The following is an 18785-nucleotide window of genomic DNA, read 5'->3' as shown; positions in this document are numbered from 1 at the left end:
AAGGAACAGCCTCCAGTTAATTATTCTATACCCTCTGGGCCATGGCCAGGGTGACTCAGCATGAGGCAGCCCAACACAAAGACCAGTCCCCCTTGATGTGGTCCAGCCTCTCTTCTCAGATAAGACACCCCACCAGAGACCCCCACGTAGGGCCATAGGCAGCCTAAGGTGGGCACAGATCCAGCCCTCGTCCCAGCCCCAGGGTGGGCAAGGGGGCACGTACCAACTTGCCTTGAGGTACCAGGGCAGGCTGGCCCCCTGCCCGGGCTCAAGGCTGGCACACCCCCATGCCAGCCCAGGCACAAGAGACATGGGACAGGGTGGGCGGCAACAGCGGCACACGGGGGCGTTATTTAGCAATGTTCTTTTATTTCCAGTTTTAAGGTGAAAAGATGCCTTTAAATCTTCAATTAAATACTCCATAAAGAAAAAAAAAAAAAAAGGCAAAAAAAATTATTTACAAATTCACGTGACCAGTAATTGAATCCTTGCTTTAATAATTACACGTGCGGCTCGTCACATCCGGCGCTCTATAAATACAGGGGACGCGGATGGGGGGGGGGCCGCCCCGTTGCTTGCCCAATTGTGGCCTTAAACATTTGGAAAGGAGGATGGGAGGGGACCTTTGGGAGGGGATTGGTGGTGGGGACAGCCTGGCCCAGAGAGAAGGGGTCACCCCTCCTCTCCTCCCCTCCTCTCTTCCCCAGCATCCTCTCCCCAGGTGTCAAGAGCAGGAGCTGGGGTGGGAAAAGATTTATATTTAAAATAAAAAACCAGGGGGGGAAAGGGGGGTAAGGGGGGTGTCCAGGCAGTGATGGAGGAACAGAGAGGACAGGGGAGAGGAAGAAATCACGCTCCTGACCCCAAACCAAATTTAATAAGTTTATATATATATAATCTCTCTATATTTCAACAAGAAGTGGGGAGGAGGAAGAAGAGGGGGGGAAAGGGGGAGATAACATCCCCATCCTGTCCCCTCTCCCCATGACATGAGTCTGGGGGTGCTCTGACCCACTCCTGAAGACCTGGTGTGCCTGCGCTGGGAGGGAGGGGAAGACGGCAACAGCCGTCTCCATCAGCATCCATTTATTATCATCATGACAAACTATTACAGGCCTCTCAAACAGAACCGGGACAGAAAAGAGAGAGAGTGGAAGAGAACCGAAAAGAGGGAGGCCTGTGGCGGGCACAGAAGTCCCTTGGCCCTAGCATCAGCAAGTCCGGAAGGGGGGCCAGGAGTGGGAGAGGATGGAGTCACTCCCCCGGGTGCCTCGCTCTCTCTCTCCCCACTTCCTCCTCCTCCTCACAGCTGTTCAGTTGTTGTCCGACTCATCCTCTGCTTCCCGAAGCCAGGTGAAAAAGGCTGTCACTGATTTGAGAGCCACCCCTTTGCCCTGCTGCTCAGATGGGTCCTTGCTGGACTCCCACTTGTAGAAAGCCTCTTCCTTGATGACGTCCTCATCATAAAGGGCATCAAAGAACATCCGCAGCAGGTCTAGGTAAGGGGGAACAAAGGGGTACTCTGCTAATCCCCAGCCACCAGCCACCCTGGCTCAGGTGGGGATGCACCTGCCACCCCCTCTTCAGCCTACCCATCCCACAACACTCACTGGGAGGCTGGTCCAACTTCAACACCAATGCTTGCAGGGCATAGAGTGCTTGGAGCTCCTTCTGTTCGTCCCGCAGGTACTTCTGCAGCAGCTTGGCCTGGTTGCGGATGACCATGGCATCCACGCGGTACGGGTTCTCAACTGTGGGAGATGGGATGTAAGAGGGGAGGCACCGTGAGCTGGGGGACCCCTTCCCATCTCACCCTGGTACTCACAGATGATGGCTGAGTGGCACACAGATGTCATCAGGGCCCTGATAAACGTGTTGGATGAGACCTGCTGCTCACTCAGGTTGGCCTAGAGGAGGGAAGGTTGAGCGGTTGTGAAGTCAGGAGGACGCTGAGGAGTTCCTGGGCCCACAGGTGCTGTGCCCACACACTCACCTCAATCCAGTCATGTATTCTTTGGTTGTTTGGGTTCTCCTTCAGCAGTTTATCCATTTGCTTGCACAGCTCCTCTGAGGTTAGCTCCTTGTGGCTCGGCATGTCCGAGCTGTCCCCCATTGTGTACTCCAATTTCTGGGAGGAGTGGGCAGAGACGTTAAAAGCAGCACAGGGGAACGCCATGCTCCTGGCAGCAGGACCCCCCCTAGGTCCACCTGCTACAGCTTGGCTCTGCCTTGCTACCACTGGGCTCCCACCTGGTCTGTGACAAATTTGTTGACATCCTGGTCTTCGGGCAGGAATTCCTTCCAGCTCAGACCTCCGTCCCGCCACAGCTTGCCTACGGTCTTCTGGCTCTGCAGGACAGACAGACAGCATCAGCACTGCATGCCTTCTATCTCCAGAGACAGGGATACTGTGGCTTGGCCATGCCATCTCCACAACCCAGGCACTGCTAGAGATCATAGAATCACAGCATGTTTTGCACTGGAAGGAACCTTAAGTAACATCTGGTTCCAATCCCCCTGCCATGGGCAGGGACATCTTCCACCAGCTCCATCCAATTTGGTCTTGAATATTTCCAAGGAATGGGCATCCACAACTTTCCTGGGCAACCCATTCCAGTGTCTCATCACCATCACAGTAAAGAATTTCTTCCTTATCTTTAATCTAAATCTACTCTCTTTTTAGTTTAAAACCATTACATTGTGTCCTGTTGCAACAAGCCCTTGGTTAAGAAATCTGTTGCCATCTTTCCTGTAGGCTCCCTTTAAGTACTGGAAAGCTGCTATAAAGTCTCCCTGGAAACTTTGCTTCTCTGTGCTAAACAACCCCAACTCTTCCACAGCCTGTTCTCATAGGGAAGGTGCTCCAGCCTCCTGACCATCTTTTACAGCCCTCCTCTGGTGCTGCTTGAGCAGTTCCATGCCCTTACACTGGGACCCCAGTACTGAACACAGTAATCCAGGTGGGGCCCCACCAGAGCAGAGAAGGATGTCCCCTGCCACCCCCTCTGGTGGCAGAAGGGTTCAATCCCTGCATTGTCCCAAACAAGTTGCCAGTTCCCCAAGGCAGCAGCCAGCAGCTATGCATGCCCCATGCACTTACCATGCTCTTGCACAGCAAGCCCAGCACCTCAACCAGCAGCGTGGTGGCCTTCCCAATGGGCACCAGAGGCTTTGTTATCTCTCTGTGGGGCACAACAGCACTGGTTGAACTATCTGCCCCCAGGAACCTCCCTGGGACTCCACAGCAGCCCCACAGAGGGGCATAGCCCCCACCTGAACAGCTCCTCCATGGGGATGCCTTCCTCTTGCAGAATGGGGGTGATGAGCTCAGCCAGGTACAGCCATATGTGCGGGATGTCGATTTCCATGTCTTCTGCAATCTCCAGGATCTCCCTCAGCCTGCAGAGCAGAGTAGGGCCATTGGGATCCAGCAGCTCCCATGCTCTCAGTGGCAAGGGACCTCAGGAAGTCTCAGTGATAAGCCCTGGTGTCAAGGCAGCTCAGGGACCAGGTGGCCCCAGCCCCTCACCCTTTGTAGTACTGCTCCTTGGAGAGCGTGCCTGCCTTCACCAGCTGGCATAGCAAGATCCCCATGTGCTCACGGGTGATGGTGCTCCTCTCCAGCGTGGACTCAATGCCATTCTGCACGAAGATGTAGAGCAACGAGGGGCTGCCCAGCTCCTGCACACACTGCAGGGCCTCCTGCAGCGAAAAGAGGAGGTCAGTACAGTCCCACGGCCAGCCCCACTTCTTCATCCAGGCACTATTAACACCCTGCCCAACTGCCCAGGGAAGCGGATGGTGTGTTACAGGGGACATATGGTGCTGTGCCCGGCTGGCTCCCTCCTCTCACCTTCATGTCATTGATATGCAGATACTCCTCTATGATGGCCTTGGATTTCTTCTCCAGCTCCTCTTCTGACAGTGCAGGCTTGGGGGATGCTGTGGGAGCTGCTGGCTCTTGCTTAACTGCAAGAGAGAGCAAGGGTGAGGCACTGCCTGGGAGAGGCAGAGCCCCAGGCTGCAGCCAGACCCCCAGGACACCACTCCTCCCCAGCTCACCGGTATCTCGGCTCCTGTCGCGTTCCTCTGTCATACTAGCAGCCTTGCGCACGGCCTCAGGGCCACTCTGCTTCTCTCGTTCTCGGCTCCTGTCTTCCGTCTCTTTGCTGAAGCTCCTCTTGGTGAGGGCAGACCTGTTCCTGTCTGCTCGCTCCCCCCGGTCAGGGCGCTCCAAGCGGTCACTGCCCTTCTCTAAACGTGATTCCCGGTCTCCTCTGTCCCCAGCCTTCTCTGATCTGTCACGGCTGGAGCTGCTCCTGGGTGGGAGGAGGACAGACACGAAGTCAAGAACCCATCACCACTCTCCCTGACCACAGATGGCAGAGCTCTGTAAGGCAAAGCTGTCCCACTCTCCAGTGATCTCTTCTTGCATGTGACCATCCTCAGAGGAAAACACTTAACCCTGTTTCTCCCCTGTTCCAGCTCGTGCCCTTTACTTTCACTCTGTGTCTTGGCATGGCTCAGCAGACTCCGGCCAAGCACAGCCTGCTGCAGACTGTAGTGAGATCACACTTTGATTCCCACTTCTCCTCAGCAAACCCAATTGGACTTGGTGCTCCAATATCCAAAGAACTCCCTCCAGTCCATCAAATGTCCATCTGGTCTTGGAACCTTCTTTAATGCAAGGACTCAGACAACGAGGTCCCCTGAAATCCAGTCTTGCCACAGGGCAATTATTCCAGCCCAGGTGCCATAGGTTTGCCTATGCACTGACTGACCACTGCCCATTTCAGGGCGTTCCTCCCTCAACTGCAGACCCACACACCAAAGCAGGGATGGCCTCTCACCTCTGCACCACACGGCGGGACTCCATGCTCTCAGCTGGCGTCGACTGCTGGAGTGCTGAGAAGCGATTCAAGGTGCTTGTGGCTGGTCGCCCTGAATCAGATGCTGGGTGTGAAAAGAGGCGAGTCTCAGTGTTCAGCACCTCCCCGGTACATGACTCAGCAGGGAAATGGTCCCCTGCTCCCATCCTGTCCAACAGCACCTGGCCAGTCTGACCCTGCCTACCTGAATCTGCAGGCTTTGTGCCAGATCCTCCACTGCTACCTTTTCCCCAGCTCAGTCGCCCGCCTGGTGCAAAAAGCTGGTTGTTGGAGTCAATGGATCCAGGCTGCAGGTGGAGAGACAGAGTCAGTGCTGAACCCTACACCAAGGTGGAATCCAGGCCAGGCAGCCAGCTCAGCCACCCACACTGTATCCTCAGCCTCACCTTGGTGATCTTTGTTAACCGGCTCGTGTCAATGGGTCGGTTGCCCTTACTGATGGGCACTGTGTTCCAGCCATCATCTGCAACTAGGCTCCCACGTCCACCTGGACATGATGGGGAGAGACAAGGTGCAGTTTGGCTTCAGTGCCCAGCAGTAGCAACCCACCCCTAGCAGCCTCAGGTGCCCCCAAGCTCAAGGACTCACTGCTGGAGGATGGCCCAGGGGGTCCTCTCCTTTTGTCCTTTGACATGAGCTGCTGCACTTTAATGTGTTCCCGATGCTCCTCCATTTCTGCTTCCTTGTGGATCTGGTCGATGGTTTTGGGGCCCTGGTCTCCTCGCCGTGGTACCCAACTATTCTGCAGTGGGCAAGAAAGAAAAAAGGGCACTGAGCTGGCTGGAGAGCTGAAGCAGAGACATTCACCTTTCCCAGCCAACCCACCCTCAAAGCCTCAGGCCAGCCTCCTGCCTTGGCCATCACAGCTCCCTGTGTGCTGTGGCAGCTTTTGGCACAAAAGGACTCAGTTTCCAGAGCCCTCCTGCATTAAACAGCTGCCAGTTACTGTGTGCCCACTACCACTACCATTGCTAGCCAAGGGTTGGGAGCTAGCATGGTGTCTCTGGGGCTGGCCATATCTCACATCGAAACCTCTACCTTTCGGGAAATTAATATACTGTTAGCACTCAGAGGACACAGCCAGCAACTCCATGGGACCAAGCAGGGGACAGATGACAATGCCCAGGCACTAGCAGGCCACGTGACTTACCCGTCTGAGGTCAATCACATCCTGCAGCATGAAACGGATTCGGGATGATGTCTTCTTCTCTTTGATGATCTTCTCCATCTGATTGAAGTACTGGTCCATTCTAGGCTACAGAGGAACAGAGTCACAGTCACATCCCTCCCAAAAGGCAAGGGCAGGGCAAGGCAAGGCAGAGCAGAGCAAGGAGTACCTTGGCCTTCTCGAAATCCAAGTCTTTGCCAATGGTGGTAAGCAGGCGGCAAAGGCACTCAAGAGACTCCTCATCGTGGTTTTTGAGCAGCTTCACCACACAGTCATGCATGATGGCTTCTGTCAGCATCTTCAGTTTGAAGAGTTCTCCAATGAACTTGATGTTGCCCAGGGATCGCCGGCGGGCCTTGTCCCGCGCCTCCTCCAGCTCATCCTTCATGCGCGCCTTCTCCTCGGGCTATGGAGGGGGTGAGGGGCACAGCAGGGCAGCTCAGAGCCTAAAGCTGCTCTAAAGACACCCACACCAGCCCTCAGTAACAGCCTCCCACCCCAACTTACGGCACTAGCATCATCCATCTCCTTCTGCCGCTTCTCAAAGATCTCATCATCGTCCTTGTCCTTCTCAAACTCCTTCTGGCAGCGGTTGAGCAGCAGTTTGCGGAAGTTCACAGTCACTGTGGGCTTGTCTGTTGTGGGCACTTTGAGCTGCAGGGTGAGCAAGAAGCATGAGTCATGTCTCTCCCAAAATCTGGTCAGCTAAGATCCAGGCACTCCTCAAAACAGGGAAACACCGCCCTACACCCTTGCGATGCCCTGCTCTGGACTTGGATCTCCAATCCATACAGCCCAGTTTCCACACCATGTACAGAAGGGCCTGCACCCTGCTGAGCTCAGTCAAGGCCCCCAAGTAGATTCCTGCCAACTCAGCAGGAGACTTCCCCAGGTCCTGCTCACCCCCATAAGGCAACGGCACATGTTAGCATAGGCAACAGAGAAGTTTGGCTCCGAGATGGCCTTCTCAAAGACGAGGTCGATGACACCCTTGAGCCGCTCCTCCGTGTCAATGGACAGCTCCATCACCTGCTTCATCAGCTGCTGGAACATCTGGGGTGTCAGCTTGTTGAGGATGCTGCGGACACGGCGGAGCAGTTCCTGAGAGGATAGCAGAGTCAGCAGGAGCCAAGCACATACTCCCCTGCCCTCATACCACCCACCTGTCCCAGCTCTAACCTGTGTCTTAATGTTCTCAGGATCCTCCTCCTCGGAGGCACGCTTGCTGCTGGGTTTCCAGGCCTTCTCGGCCTTGTTTAGCTTGACATCCTCATTGAGGGACACAGCAGCAATGATTTTGCGGGGTTCCTTCCTCTGGCTCTGCTGGGAGCGGCGGGGACCCAACCCTGAGGGCTGACATGGTGAGAAAAAGACTCAACTCTTCGCTCTGTGACCAGCCAGGCCAGTTCCCAGAGTGTTTCCAACCGCCTGCTCAGATCCTCAGCTCCATCACAGACATCAGTGGCCCAGACACAGCAGCTCAAAAGCTTGATCATCACAGAGGCGGAGGGGTACGGCATGGGTGGAGTAACCAGATACTCACCAGGCCCCGGTTGCCCATGACAGGCCGGCCAAGGTTGGCAAAGGAAGGAGTGAAGTCAGGACTGCAGTTCATGCCACTGAGGCGGATGGGGTCTAGTGCCCGCAGTGGGGTCTTGTTGGCCTGCAAAGGTACACAGGGCTGAGGATGCCCGGGGGCAGAGGAGCGGGACGGATCCATCCCCCAGCCTCAGTGCCGGGACAAGGAACTGGAAAGAAGGCCCAGAGGTGCTTCCATACACCAACCCCAGACTCAAGGCTCATTGCAGATGCTGCAACAGAACCCTAAGAACCAGCAGATGAATTCCTGCCCTGCCTTGACATGGCACAGAGAAGCCAGATTCCCACCTGGGTACCACCCATGCTCCCCCAATTTCCAGGGTCGCACCGACCTTGTCCAACACCACATCTGTGATCTGGGGCAGCCCCTCAGGTTTCTGCATGCTTGCAAAAATGAACTGGAAGCCCAGCAGGAACTCCCGATCATATCGTTTCTTCTCCTCAGGGTTCAGTGGCTTCCATTGCTCTGAAGTGGAGAGGAAGAGAGAGATCCTGATGTGGCCTGTCCAATAGCCTCCAACGCAAGCTATAGCAGGTCTGGACCCACCCAGGCACTAGCAAGGTGGAATGTAGAAAATCACAGTGCTTGTTCCAGCTCGGTACACCACAATCATGGTTCTGCTTGGTTAGACAGAAAGCCCAATGTCACCCTGCCTCCTGCCAAGGCCCTTGGCCCTGAGGCCTCTATCCCCCATCCCACGCCAGACTTAGGGACAAAATGGGAGGGCAGTGTGAGGTTTAGGACAGCTGGACCATACCACCTCCACCCTTCCTACCACCCAGGTCTGGAGGCAGTGTGGCTCCCAGTAGAGACCTGAGCCAAGGCATGGCTAACCTTCCTTGTAACGGTACTTCTGGTCAGCAGTCTTGCCCTTCTCTGGGGCCAGCTTGTCCTCCTTCTCCTCCCACGTCTCCTCTGACTCCTCCTGTGGATGGGCAGGGGCCACATCCTCCACTTCACAAGCAGGGGCAGACGCTGGAGGCTTGTTCTCCACCTCTGAGGCACTGTCGCTGATCTGAGACTGCATCAGGAAGGACAGGGACAGCAGTCACCCCTCAAGCCAAGTCCTGCCCCCTCCACCTCAGACCCAGGTGTCCACCTGCTTCCTCAGATCCTCATTACCATCATGGAGCATCAGTGGCGCAGACACAATGTCATAAAGCAGAATACATCACAGGAGGAGACGGGACACAGGGTGACCCCCAGACACCCTTGGACACTCACCTCTTTAAAGGCATCCAGCAAATCGCCTACTGCCTCTTTCTTGTTCAGCTCCTTCATCCTTCGTTTCTTCTTTGGCACCGACACAGCGACTGGGAGGACAGGCAGTGAAGTGAAATGAAAGAACCCTCCCAGTCCCCAACACACCTCAGCATCAGCTCAGGGGCCACCAGCAATACCCCAGTAACACCAGGCAAGCTTCACGATGGGGCCACAAGAAACCATAGAGATGTGCCATGCCAGCACAGCCCTTGTCCCCAAACACACTGCGTACCCACCCAGGCATCTGCAGCCCTGCAGATCATACACACAGCCTACCAAAGCTGCCCCTGCCCCCCAAGCATACACCCCAGAATACATCCCATATAGACACACCTCACACCTCTCCCCATCTGGTCACTGCAGCCCAAATTACCCTGTGCCTCTCCAAAGTGCTCCACACCTCTTCCCTAGTATAGTGCTCCCCATCCTTCTCAGAGGATCCCCGCAGACACCAGCATCCCTCTGCACAGCAACTCTTAACGGGACACCCCCAAACACATCTCTGCTCCCATACATGTTCCCCTGTCACCACTATACACCACCCCACACAAAGGTGGCTCCCAGAAGTAGGTCTGTCCCTGAGTTACCCTCCTATAGCCCCTCTGTATCCCTGCACAGGGTGCTCTGTATGAATGCATTCTATGTACTCCCCTCCCTTATCCTCCGACCAGCACCCCTACCTAACCCTCACCCTCGTGTGCAGGGTGCTTCAAAAAGAAGGAAAAGCAAACAAAACCCAATATATCTTCCCTTCAGCACATCCTCAGGACACTCCAACTATACCAAATGCCCCATACAGCTAAAGCTCTGCATCTCTCCTGCCATCCCTCCACTTGCTGCTCCTCCCTGTGCCTCCACATAGCTAGGGACAGTCCTCACCTACAACTCAAATACCCCTGCCCCACACCCCCACAGAAGGCACCACACAGAACGCACTTCCCTCAGAGGACCCCACAAGCTGAACATATGCCCCCTGCTCCTGCCTACAGATGCGTTCTGCAGACATCTCCCCTACCACAGGAGCCACGGCCCCAGCGACCCAGCACCCTGCACCCAGGTCTCCTGGCTTGTGTAACCCCACCCCTTCTTCAGTACTCTCCCTGTACTCCATGCCAAGTACCACACCTGGTGACCCTCTCCCCATCATCCGACACCCACCCTACTGCCCCACACTCCCCGGCCCCAACCTTGCGCAGTCGCCTCTGAGGTCTGCGAAGGGGCAGGGGTCGGGCTCAAGCTCCGCTCCTGGGCCTCACAGGGGCCTTCGCTCTCCTCCTCCTCCTCCTCCTCCTCTGCTGGCAGGGAGGCAGGGGTGCCAGGCTGGGCTGGTTCCTCAGGCTCCGAGATGGGGGTGACATCTGACTCAGGCTGCTCCTCACTCGGCTCCGCTTTCCTGGTGCCCTCCACTCCATTGGGCAGGGACAGCTCCTCAGGCTGGGCAATGGGAGAGTCCAGGGTGGGCACGGGCACCGGTGCAGGCACCGGCTGGCACACGGGCACCTCAGGGACCGGCTCAAGCGCCTCTTCTAAGACCCCGTTGGCCTCGGTGGCAGGCTCAGCAGGAAGCTCGGGGCAGGGCTCTTCCCGGGGTGGTGGTGGGCTGGGGGAGGTGGGTTTGGCGGGCGCTTCGGAGGCCTGTGGTACAACGGGTGGTGGCGACGGCACGGCCGGCACCAGGGGCACGGCTGGCATGGAGGGGACAATGGGCACCAGTGGCACCTCAGGGGGCACAGGTGCCTGTGGGGCTGGCTCTGGGAGGGAAATGGCAACTTCTTCCTCCTCCTCCACAGCCACCGTGTCCATGACAGGCGTGGGTATGAGGGGCAACTCCACAGGTCCTGGCACTGTAGTGATGGCGCTAAACGTCTTGTGCGGGTCGGGCGGCGCCTCGCCCAGCTCCACTTTAGTGTCCACATCCACGGGGGGTTCCACTGCCATCACTGTCACTTCTGAAAGCACCACAGGCTCCACCTCGGGGATGAGGGGAGGGGGAGGTGAGGGGGATGTCGACTTGCTGGGCTCCAGGGAGACAGGCTTGCTCACCACCAGTGCGGGCTTCGGGCGGTCATCTGCAAGGCACACAGCATTAATAGGCAGTTCTCCAATCCCCTGCTCACCATACATCCTCCCCCTGATCCCTTTGTCTGTAGGAGGAGTGCCAACCACAGCACAAATGGGCAGCAGAGACAATGGGGGTCCTCCAGTGTCTAGGGGACAGCTGGAGCGAGCAGATAGCCCTCAAGAATTCTTCTGGGCCCAACACGGGGACAGTAGTCCCCAGGTACATAGAGAACGCATCTGACCCCACAAGCCCCAGGTGAACCAAGGAACAGCAGTACTGGCATCTTGTACCCTGCAATGGCAACACAGAGACCCTGGCATTAGCCATGCCAGTTGGCACACTCGCCCCCCAGTGCAGGCACTTACCGGGTCGGACAATAACAGCTACATGGGGGGTCTCTCCATTGGCCTGGGGCTCTAAACCACTTCCAGCCTAGTGGGGGCAAAGAGAGAGTTCAACAGGGCCCTGTGCACATCCCATTGCCCCAGCCAGGGAGGCAGAAGGTCCCCATACCTGTGGAGGGGTGGGGGTGGATGAGGTCCTTGCTCCAGACATGATTTCTTCAGTGATGTCTTTGCCTCCTTGGTTGGGGTCTCGTATCCGGATCTGTCCAAAGGTCAGGGCACAGAGGGGGAGTTGTCAGCACGGCGGGGAACACAGTACACAGGCCACTCTCTTTCCCTAGGCCAAACACTCCTAGGACGCCCCCTTCCCCAAGGACAGAGATGAGAGGCTCATTCAGCACTGTGTCTACTCTGGCTACATACAGTTCAAGGACCAGCAGGTGCCACCTCCCTCCCACAGGGAACAGCACCTCCCAGACACCAACCTGTCCCAATGCTCACCAAGAAGGGACAGAGTGGGGCAGGGAGAGTCTTGCAAGCCATCGTGCCAGGCAGTTAGAGACAGTGTCCTGTCTCCAGGCCAGCACCCATCTCTAGGGGTCAGGAGATCTCAAGGCATAACCACAGTGGCACAAGGCAGCAGCGACCACCCTCCTGCCTCAGGCATAGCACAGAGGAACAGCCTTAGCATGCCAAAGTCACATTGAGCTCCATCTCACAAAAGGCACAGTCCATACACCCACAGGTTCACTACCCCGTGCCTGCAGGAGCTGCAGGATGTCCTGATGGGGAGCGAGTGAGGGGTGCATGCAGATCTGGGATCTCAGTGTCAGGGGACAGTGCAGCCAAGGGTCTTGCTCTCCCCACTCCTAAGCATGATCTGCTCCCAGGGCAGCGAGCAGAAGACACAGGGTACCAAGGCCCCTCTGTGAGGAAGCGTCAGCACCTCCCACCCTGCAATTTGGGGCCATGACAGCAGCCGCCTGGCTCCCCACTATAAATAGGCCCCACACAAGGCCTCCAAGCAGTAGCATCTCCGGGAGCAGACAGCAGTTGGCAGCCGCGGCGCGGCACACACACACACACACAGAGCCCTCTCCTCCCCCCACGCCATGACTCAGCACAATGCTGCTCGCTGGGACAGCCAAGGTCGCGGCACAACCCAGTCCCCTTGCCAAGCCCCCCAGCCAGAGGGTAGCATGGCTGTGTGCCAGCCTTCTTTCCTGCTGTACCACAGCCAGTCCCACACACCATGGGCACCCAGGGCTGGCACCAACCCCTCTTGCACACAAGCCCTGCACACACAGCTGGAGGCAGATGGCTCCTTACCGTCTTGCGTTCTCGTTTTGGGGGTATCGGCGGCTGCTGGCTCACAATGACCTGAGCAGTAGGGACCCCCGCTGGAAACTGCTGCACCCCCTGTGCTGGGTAATAAGCACCCGCTGGAGGAGAGGAGAGAGCGTCAGACTGGTCAACTCAGGTCCTCTGAGCTCGTTCTGGGGTCCCTCTGATTCCCCCAAAAACAGGGGTCTGTCAGGAGCCTGGGGAGCCCGTGCTGCTCTGCAGCAAACCCCCATCGCATCCAGCCCAGATCTTCCCAACTCGCCTGACTGGCCTGACCAAATTCCTTCCCCATGAAGCAGAGCGTCCCCGCACCACCCCCACGCCCAGCCACGGCCCTGCAGGCACCCGCCATGCCCACCAGCTCCACACCACTGATGGCCTTGCTGGGACATTCTGCCATGCCCAATATGGGCGTCCCTGCTCCACAGGCAGCTGCCTTTCCCTTGGTGTTTCTTATCTCTCCCCACAGCCAGCACCAGCCTCAGGGCGGCACCAGCCAGCCCTGTCCGCACCCTCCATTCACACCCAGGTCGAGGGGTTCCAGCTTCCTGAGCCCCTGGCAAACCCAGCCCAAAGGAGGGAGCTGTGCAGGGGCCAGAGGCAGAGCTGGATCCCACCCAGTGCTGGCACAGACCTCAACTCCTCCCAGGGCATCCCCAAGCATCACCTCCAGAGCAGTACCACAAGGACATGTAAAGGACTGGACAGGCACAGCTGGGACCTAGGCCCTTCTGGCTCCAATGCCTTCCTGGCTGCACTGAGCCCGGAACTTGTCCAAGGTGCTCTGGGGACTACCTGGTCTCTGAGCCAGAGAATCCTCTGTATGCCCAGAGCAGACAGGGTCACCAAATAGACCTTATCTCAGACAGGCACAGGGAGATGGAGGGAGACCCCAAGTGACCCAGCCCTGGGGACTAGGACGGTCAGCCTGGGACATGACCTGCCAGGCCACCCACAGTCTTATGGGCAAGACGCATGCTGCTGCCAGCTCCTCTGGGAACAGCTGCAGTCCCAAAGCAGAGGTTGGGAGCAAACTTATCCCAGGACCCTGCAGAGACACTGTGGGGATGCCCCAGCACTGGGCACAAAGAAGCAGCTGTGCCTTGGCCCGAGCACTGGAGACAGTCTCTGTCAGGGGCCACCTCCCTCCTCTGAGGGGCCAGCTGGGCCCCGAGACAAGAGGGAGGGAGAACAGGCACGTACCTGGCTCAGGAAAAGCCCATCTCTGCCCTGATTACGCCTTGCTGCAACGCTGGGGCTGGGCTGGAGGCCTCAGCTCACATTTCTGTGTCTGCCAGGCTTCCCGGGACCAACCAAGTCTAAATATAGTCACAGCCTGGGTGGCCACATGCAAGTCAGGGGGAAGAACAGGGGGCTGCCCACATCATAGCTCCCCAGCACCAGGAGAGGGCAGGCACAGAGCATCCCAGTGCCCCCAGCTCAGCTCCTTGGGGAGCGGGGAGCTGAAGGGGGATCAGCAAACAAAACTGCTCACCACCTTGACAGTGAGAGACGGGCAGCAGGGGATAAAGTCTGCCCTGGACATTGGCCAGGGAAGTTAAACATTAAATGGCCCCAATTTGGAAAAGGGTGGGGGTGGCTGGACCAGTGGGACACAATGCACAGCCCTCAGCACTGCTGGGAGACAGGCAACATCCCCTGCACCCCAAAATAACAGAGTCACAGAGACAACCCCAGCAAACTGGCAGAGGGGTCTTCAGGAAGACCAAGAGAGCAGAAAAACAGGGGAGTGCTGAGGCTGAAGAGCACTGGAGAGCAAAGCAACCCCCCAGACTGTACCGTAAGTCCCAAACTCTGTGGGGCTGGCTCCAGGGTAAAAACTAGGGGCACCAGGCTGGACCGGGTACTGTTGGGTTGGGACAACGTACGTGGAGCGACCCTACAATGGGGGAGAAGAAGAGAGGTCAGTTACTGATGCTGTGGGGCACAGATAGATGCCCAGGTCACTGACATACTCCCAGAGCTGCCTGTGAACCAGCTGAGCACCAGGGCAAGGAGGAGAATGCAGGCAAAGAAGGCACCAGGTGCCTCAGGGGCCTGCCAGGGAGGGTGACCAGTGCTGCCTGCTGTTTCTCCACAGAGCCAAGCAACACCCAGTTCTAATCAGTGGGTGCCCAGAGAGCCTGGGGAACCCTGTCTGCCCTCCCAAAAGAGACTTGGGCTACAAACCCAGGCAACAACCCCCCCACCGGTAACCACCCCAGCCCCCTCCTGTGGCATCCAGGGCACGGCCCTCACCTGTCCAGGAATGTAATAGGCTCCTTGGGAAGGTGTGTAGGATATCTGGGAGGGTATCATCATCACCTGGGAAGCAGCCGGATACACATGGGCAGGAGGGCCGGGCCGGGCCGTTGTGTTACTCGGCACACGGGACGCGCTGGCGGGAGGCTGCGCCCTGTTCTGGTAGAAATGCTTGGGGAGAGATGGGGCACAGTGTCAGGCAGAGCACCAGCACGCTGACCCAGCACCAACACACCCAGGGTGGGACACCCCCATCCTGCCCACACCAGGAAGAGCAGCCTAGCTGTGGACGTCAGCCTGGGCACAAGGAGTAGCTCCATGGGGAGGATGGAAGGACACCCCACCACCCCCCGGGAGGACACTCAGCCCCCCACCCCAGCACTGTCCTGTCTCCACACACCTTGGGGACCACCTGGGTCCACCCGACCCAGCTCATGCCTGGTGTGGGCCCCCTCCCGATGGGGGCCGGCAGCTCCAGTGCCCAGAGCCGGCCACGGCCGAGTTGCATGTGGTGGCGGCAGGTCCCAGCGTGCTCTGCGCTGGTTCCTGGAGCTCGCATGGAATGCTGGGACCTGTAGTCCCGTCGTGCCCAGCCACACAGCAAACCAACAGCCAGCCGGGCTGGAGTCACCTATTCCACCCTGGCCCGTGTGCTTCATCCCAACCCAGCTTTTCCACTGGGCAGGCACATCCCTGAGAGCGGCAGTTCAAGTCCAGCAGCGAGTGGGCAAGAAAGGGTCCACGCACACACCCCGGAGCAAGGAGAAAGCTTTACCTGAAGAGACCTGAATCCTCCCTGTTAGCAAGCGTACGCATATGGAGGGAAAAGGGGAAAGAGAGACAGGAGTTACCCGCACTTGGGACAGGGATTGGGTGCAGGATAGATGGCACAGGAGCATAGAGAATACCGTGGAGCCCTTCGCCTGGGCTCCCACACCTGCCAAGGTCCCCTGTAGGGACCTCTAAGGGGCAGGGAAAGGGTTTGAGGGGCTCCCAACTGGCACAGCTAAGGATGTCACCAGATCCGTCCCCAGCAACTCCTCCACACAAGAGGGTTGACGGCGGTCTAGAGCCTTGCACAGCACCACAAGACCTTGAGAGATCCCCGCTAAGTAGTTAGGAATGGAAGGACAAGGAGTGGCACAGACAAAAGCAGCAGCCTCAGCTGGGGTTAGCACAGGCACAGCCACATGCTGCAGGCTCCATGCAAGGAGGAAACTGGGGAAGACACTGCAAGGAAACTCCCCAACAGAGTTGAGTGGGTGTCCCCTACTTTCCTCAGGCTAGCCCATCCCCCAGCCTTAGGGTCCCCATGTGTTTCCCAGCCCCTTCATGCCCAAGGTGGGTGTTCCTGTGCAGCGTCAGAGCAGGGTGCTTGGCATGCAGGACTGGGGAGGCGGGTTAGTACCTGCTGGTGAATAGCCCGAGGCCCTGCTGGAAACTGAGAGGAGAAGGAGGTTTGGGGCAGGGGAGGAAGGAGAGAAAAGCAGTCACTCGGTGGGCATCCCTGGCTGGAGGCATCTGCACCCCCACCCCAGAGGTGGGAAGTCCCTGGACAGTAGTCTTGGTCTGGATCGTGGTTGTGCTCCCCCTCACAGACTCATGCCAGCCCCAAGGGGCACCACAGGGCTCCTTGCACTCCTAGGCACCACAGCATTGGAGGCTGCTCAGCCAGGAGGTAGAAAGCTGCTAGATCCACCCCATCACCCCCTCCAAAAGGGAACAAAGCCCTTACCTGGCGTGGCTGAGAAGGCGTATTCATTTGTGAGGTCGGTGCCGGGTTAAAAACCACAGGTGCCGTCTGACCGGGTGGGAAGGTCGGCTGGAGGGAGGTACAGAGGGAAGGAGATGGTACCACTGCCCCTGGAATGAACCAGGGATGCAAACTGGGTGTTCACCCCCCTCCAACCCGAAGAGGCCAGTTACCTGCGGCAGTCCAGGAGAAGGGGCAGGGTGTGGGGCTGTTGGGGCTCCTCCTGTGGGCTGTGGAGCTTTGTTCATTTCATGGGGTTGTGCATAAGGATCCCCTTGCTATCTGTGTGGGCAGGGACAGCAGGCATAAGCCAGAGGTCAGTACCACCCTGGGCATCTATCTCCTGTCCATGTCAGCCCCAAAACCAGGGCTTCTTCAGCCCTTTAGCATAAAGCCAGATACCAGCCATGCCCCAGAGACTGCATCATGCCAGGGCACAGACCCCAAGCCAACCCCTCCTGGCTCATGGGGGCACAGGGACAGGGTGGGCACCACTATGACATGCATCCTGAGCAAGTTCCCATGCCTTGCAGAACAAATCCCCCCCACTGTACTCTAAACCCAGCTGTACACACCAGCAGGACCAAACCCCCTTGAGGTGACATCACAGAACCCAGCCAGACACCCCAAACAAGCAGGCATCAGTGCCCGTGACCTGCTGCCAGCACCCAGGCCACCACTAACTCCAGGGGGCAGGGTGGGCCGGCAGCACCTCAGCGTCAGTTGTGCCCGGTCTCCACCCCGGCTGACCTACTAAGCGCTTCCCCTGGCCGGCCAAACCTGTTCCTGCCAGTGGTGCCGGGTTCCCGGCACACACCACAAACGCCTACCAAGGAGGGCAGGGAACAGCTCCTGCATGCCCCCTCCGACACTGCCGATGCTCCTGCCCAGAAGATGCTGAAGCCCCTCAACACTGTCACCACCCCCAGGCAGCCTGAGCACCTTCCTGGCTGTGTCCTGGGGAGTGACTTGGCACAGCGTTGCTCTCCCCGCCCCAGTGCAAAGGCCACTGGGGGAGAAAGAAGAGGAGATGCCCCCCCCAGCCTTGCAGCCTGCCGGGGGTTCTCTGCACCCCATGGCACCTGGTGAGCCCACTGTCGGCAGGAGCACTACAGGGAAAAGCTGCAGTGCCTCCTGTAATCTGACGCCTGGCCGCATCAGCCCTGCTTCAAGGCACTGCCAGGCACATCCCACGGACATGGGGCCTCACTGGCATCCCTGGGGGCCACAGGTGCCCTGACCAGTCCCCCTGCCCCAGGGTTGTACCCTGGCATAGGGAGAGTGCCAACCCAACATGGGGGTCCCCCAGCCACAACCTCAGTAGAGATGGGTCCTGCTGGGGTTTCAGAAGATGGCAAAGACTGGGCTCCATCCCCTCGGTGTTCCCCCCAGCACCCTGCACATCGGGGAACTGAGAGTCCAGTACAGGCAGGCTGGTAGGGGCTACCTGGTACACTCACTCTGCACAACCCTGGGACAGGGCAGCCTGGGCCATCTTAGCTCGGCCTTGGCACTAATCTCCCCAGAAAAGAGAAGGGGGAGGGTGTCACACAGGGGATGGGGACACCCGGAGATAGACCCGGCCTCCCCACTACCAGTAAAAGCGGAGGTGGGAAGGATACTCACCCCCCCGCGGGAAAAATCTGGGCCGGCTGAGCGGGCCTGCAGAGACCGTTCATCCGACTGACTTGGAAAGAGAAGGGAAGGGGAAAGAAAGATCAGCCCGGGGGCGGGTGGAGGCCAGACCGAGCCCCGCGCTGCCCCCTCCCCGGCCGGCCCAGCGGTGCCCAGGGTGCAGTCCTGTCCTGGGGGAAGAGGGGATCGCCGCCGCAAGGTTTTCAATAGGAGGAGCCTCCGCAGCCGCTGCCTCCCCCGCGCCGGGAAAGGCCAGGCCCACGGCCTGCATTGGGCCCGCAGCCGAGGCGGGGTGTCCCTGCCGAAGGCCGGGCCCTGGTGGGGCACGGGACAAACAGGCCCAGTCCGAACAGGGCTCCGAGGGACTAAAAGGGTACCTGACGGGGGGTACCCGGCGGCGGGGCCAGGCCAGGCCAGACCGCGGCGCCGGCCCGGGAGGAACTGGCCCAGCCAGGCCCGAGCCTG

General features: G+C 58.4%; 1 protein-coding gene and 2 non-coding genes across 3 annotated transcripts; all 3 read right to left on the bottom strand.

The window, feature by feature from the left end:
* Positions 1-426: 426 nt before the first annotated feature.
* EIF4G1 (eukaryotic translation initiation factor 4 gamma 1) lies at positions 427-18346 on the bottom strand. The gene is made up of 34 exons (XM_054386056.1): positions 18312-18346; positions 16859-16967; positions 16668-16754; positions 16341-16373; positions 15708-15728; positions 14930-15103; positions 14471-14570; positions 12656-12768; positions 11496-11588; positions 11348-11414; positions 10108-10989; positions 8882-8970; positions 8492-8678; positions 7989-8122; positions 7601-7738; positions 7237-7410; positions 6961-7158; positions 6565-6711; positions 6227-6463; positions 6040-6144; positions 5481-5631; positions 5276-5376; positions 5074-5176; positions 4851-4953; positions 4063-4319; positions 3854-3969; positions 3530-3702; positions 3274-3399; positions 3101-3182; positions 2251-2349; positions 1994-2128; positions 1826-1907; positions 1611-1751; positions 427-1495 (listed from the first exon to the last, which is right to left on the bottom strand). The coding sequence occupies exons 2-34, from the start codon at positions 16931-16933 to the stop codon at positions 1314-1316; spliced, it is 4905 nt and encodes a 1634-aa protein (XP_054242031.1). The 5' UTR covers positions 16934-16967; positions 18312-18346; the 3' UTR covers positions 427-1313.
* LOC128970999 (small nucleolar RNA SNORD66) lies at positions 7486-7561 on the bottom strand. The gene has a single exon (XR_008489232.1). It is a non-coding gene; the product is annotated as a small nucleolar RNA SNORD66 (small nucleolar RNA).
* Positions 8761-8837, bottom strand: LOC128970997 (small nucleolar RNA SNORD66). Its single transcript, XR_008489231.1, has one exon. It is a non-coding gene; the product is annotated as a small nucleolar RNA SNORD66 (small nucleolar RNA).
* Positions 18347-18785: the final 439 nt, after the last annotated feature.

Source organism: Indicator indicator, chromosome 13, assembly GCF_027791375.1.
Source record: "Indicator indicator isolate 239-I01 chromosome 13, UM_Iind_1.1, whole genome shotgun sequence".
Taxonomy (NCBI): Eukaryota; Metazoa; Chordata; class Aves; order Piciformes; family Indicatoridae; genus Indicator; species Indicator indicator.
This window is presented reverse-complemented; position numbering and strand designations above follow the sequence as displayed.

Excerpts from the sequence above, each read along its gene's own strand:
- EIF4G1 (XM_054386056.1), bottom strand. The coding sequence starts at position 16,933 with ATGAACAAAGCTCCACAGCCCACAGGAGGAGCCCCAACAGCCCCACAC. Across the intron at positions 6,712-6,960 it reads TGTGCCGTTGCCTTATGGGG|CTCAAAGTGCCCACAACAGA; the intron begins GTGAGCAGGACC and ends CTCACCCTGCAG. Across the intron at positions 6,145-6,226 it reads TGGATTTCGAGAAGGCCAAG|CCTAGAATGGACCAGTACTT; the intron begins GTACTCCTTGCT and ends GTTCCTCTGTAG.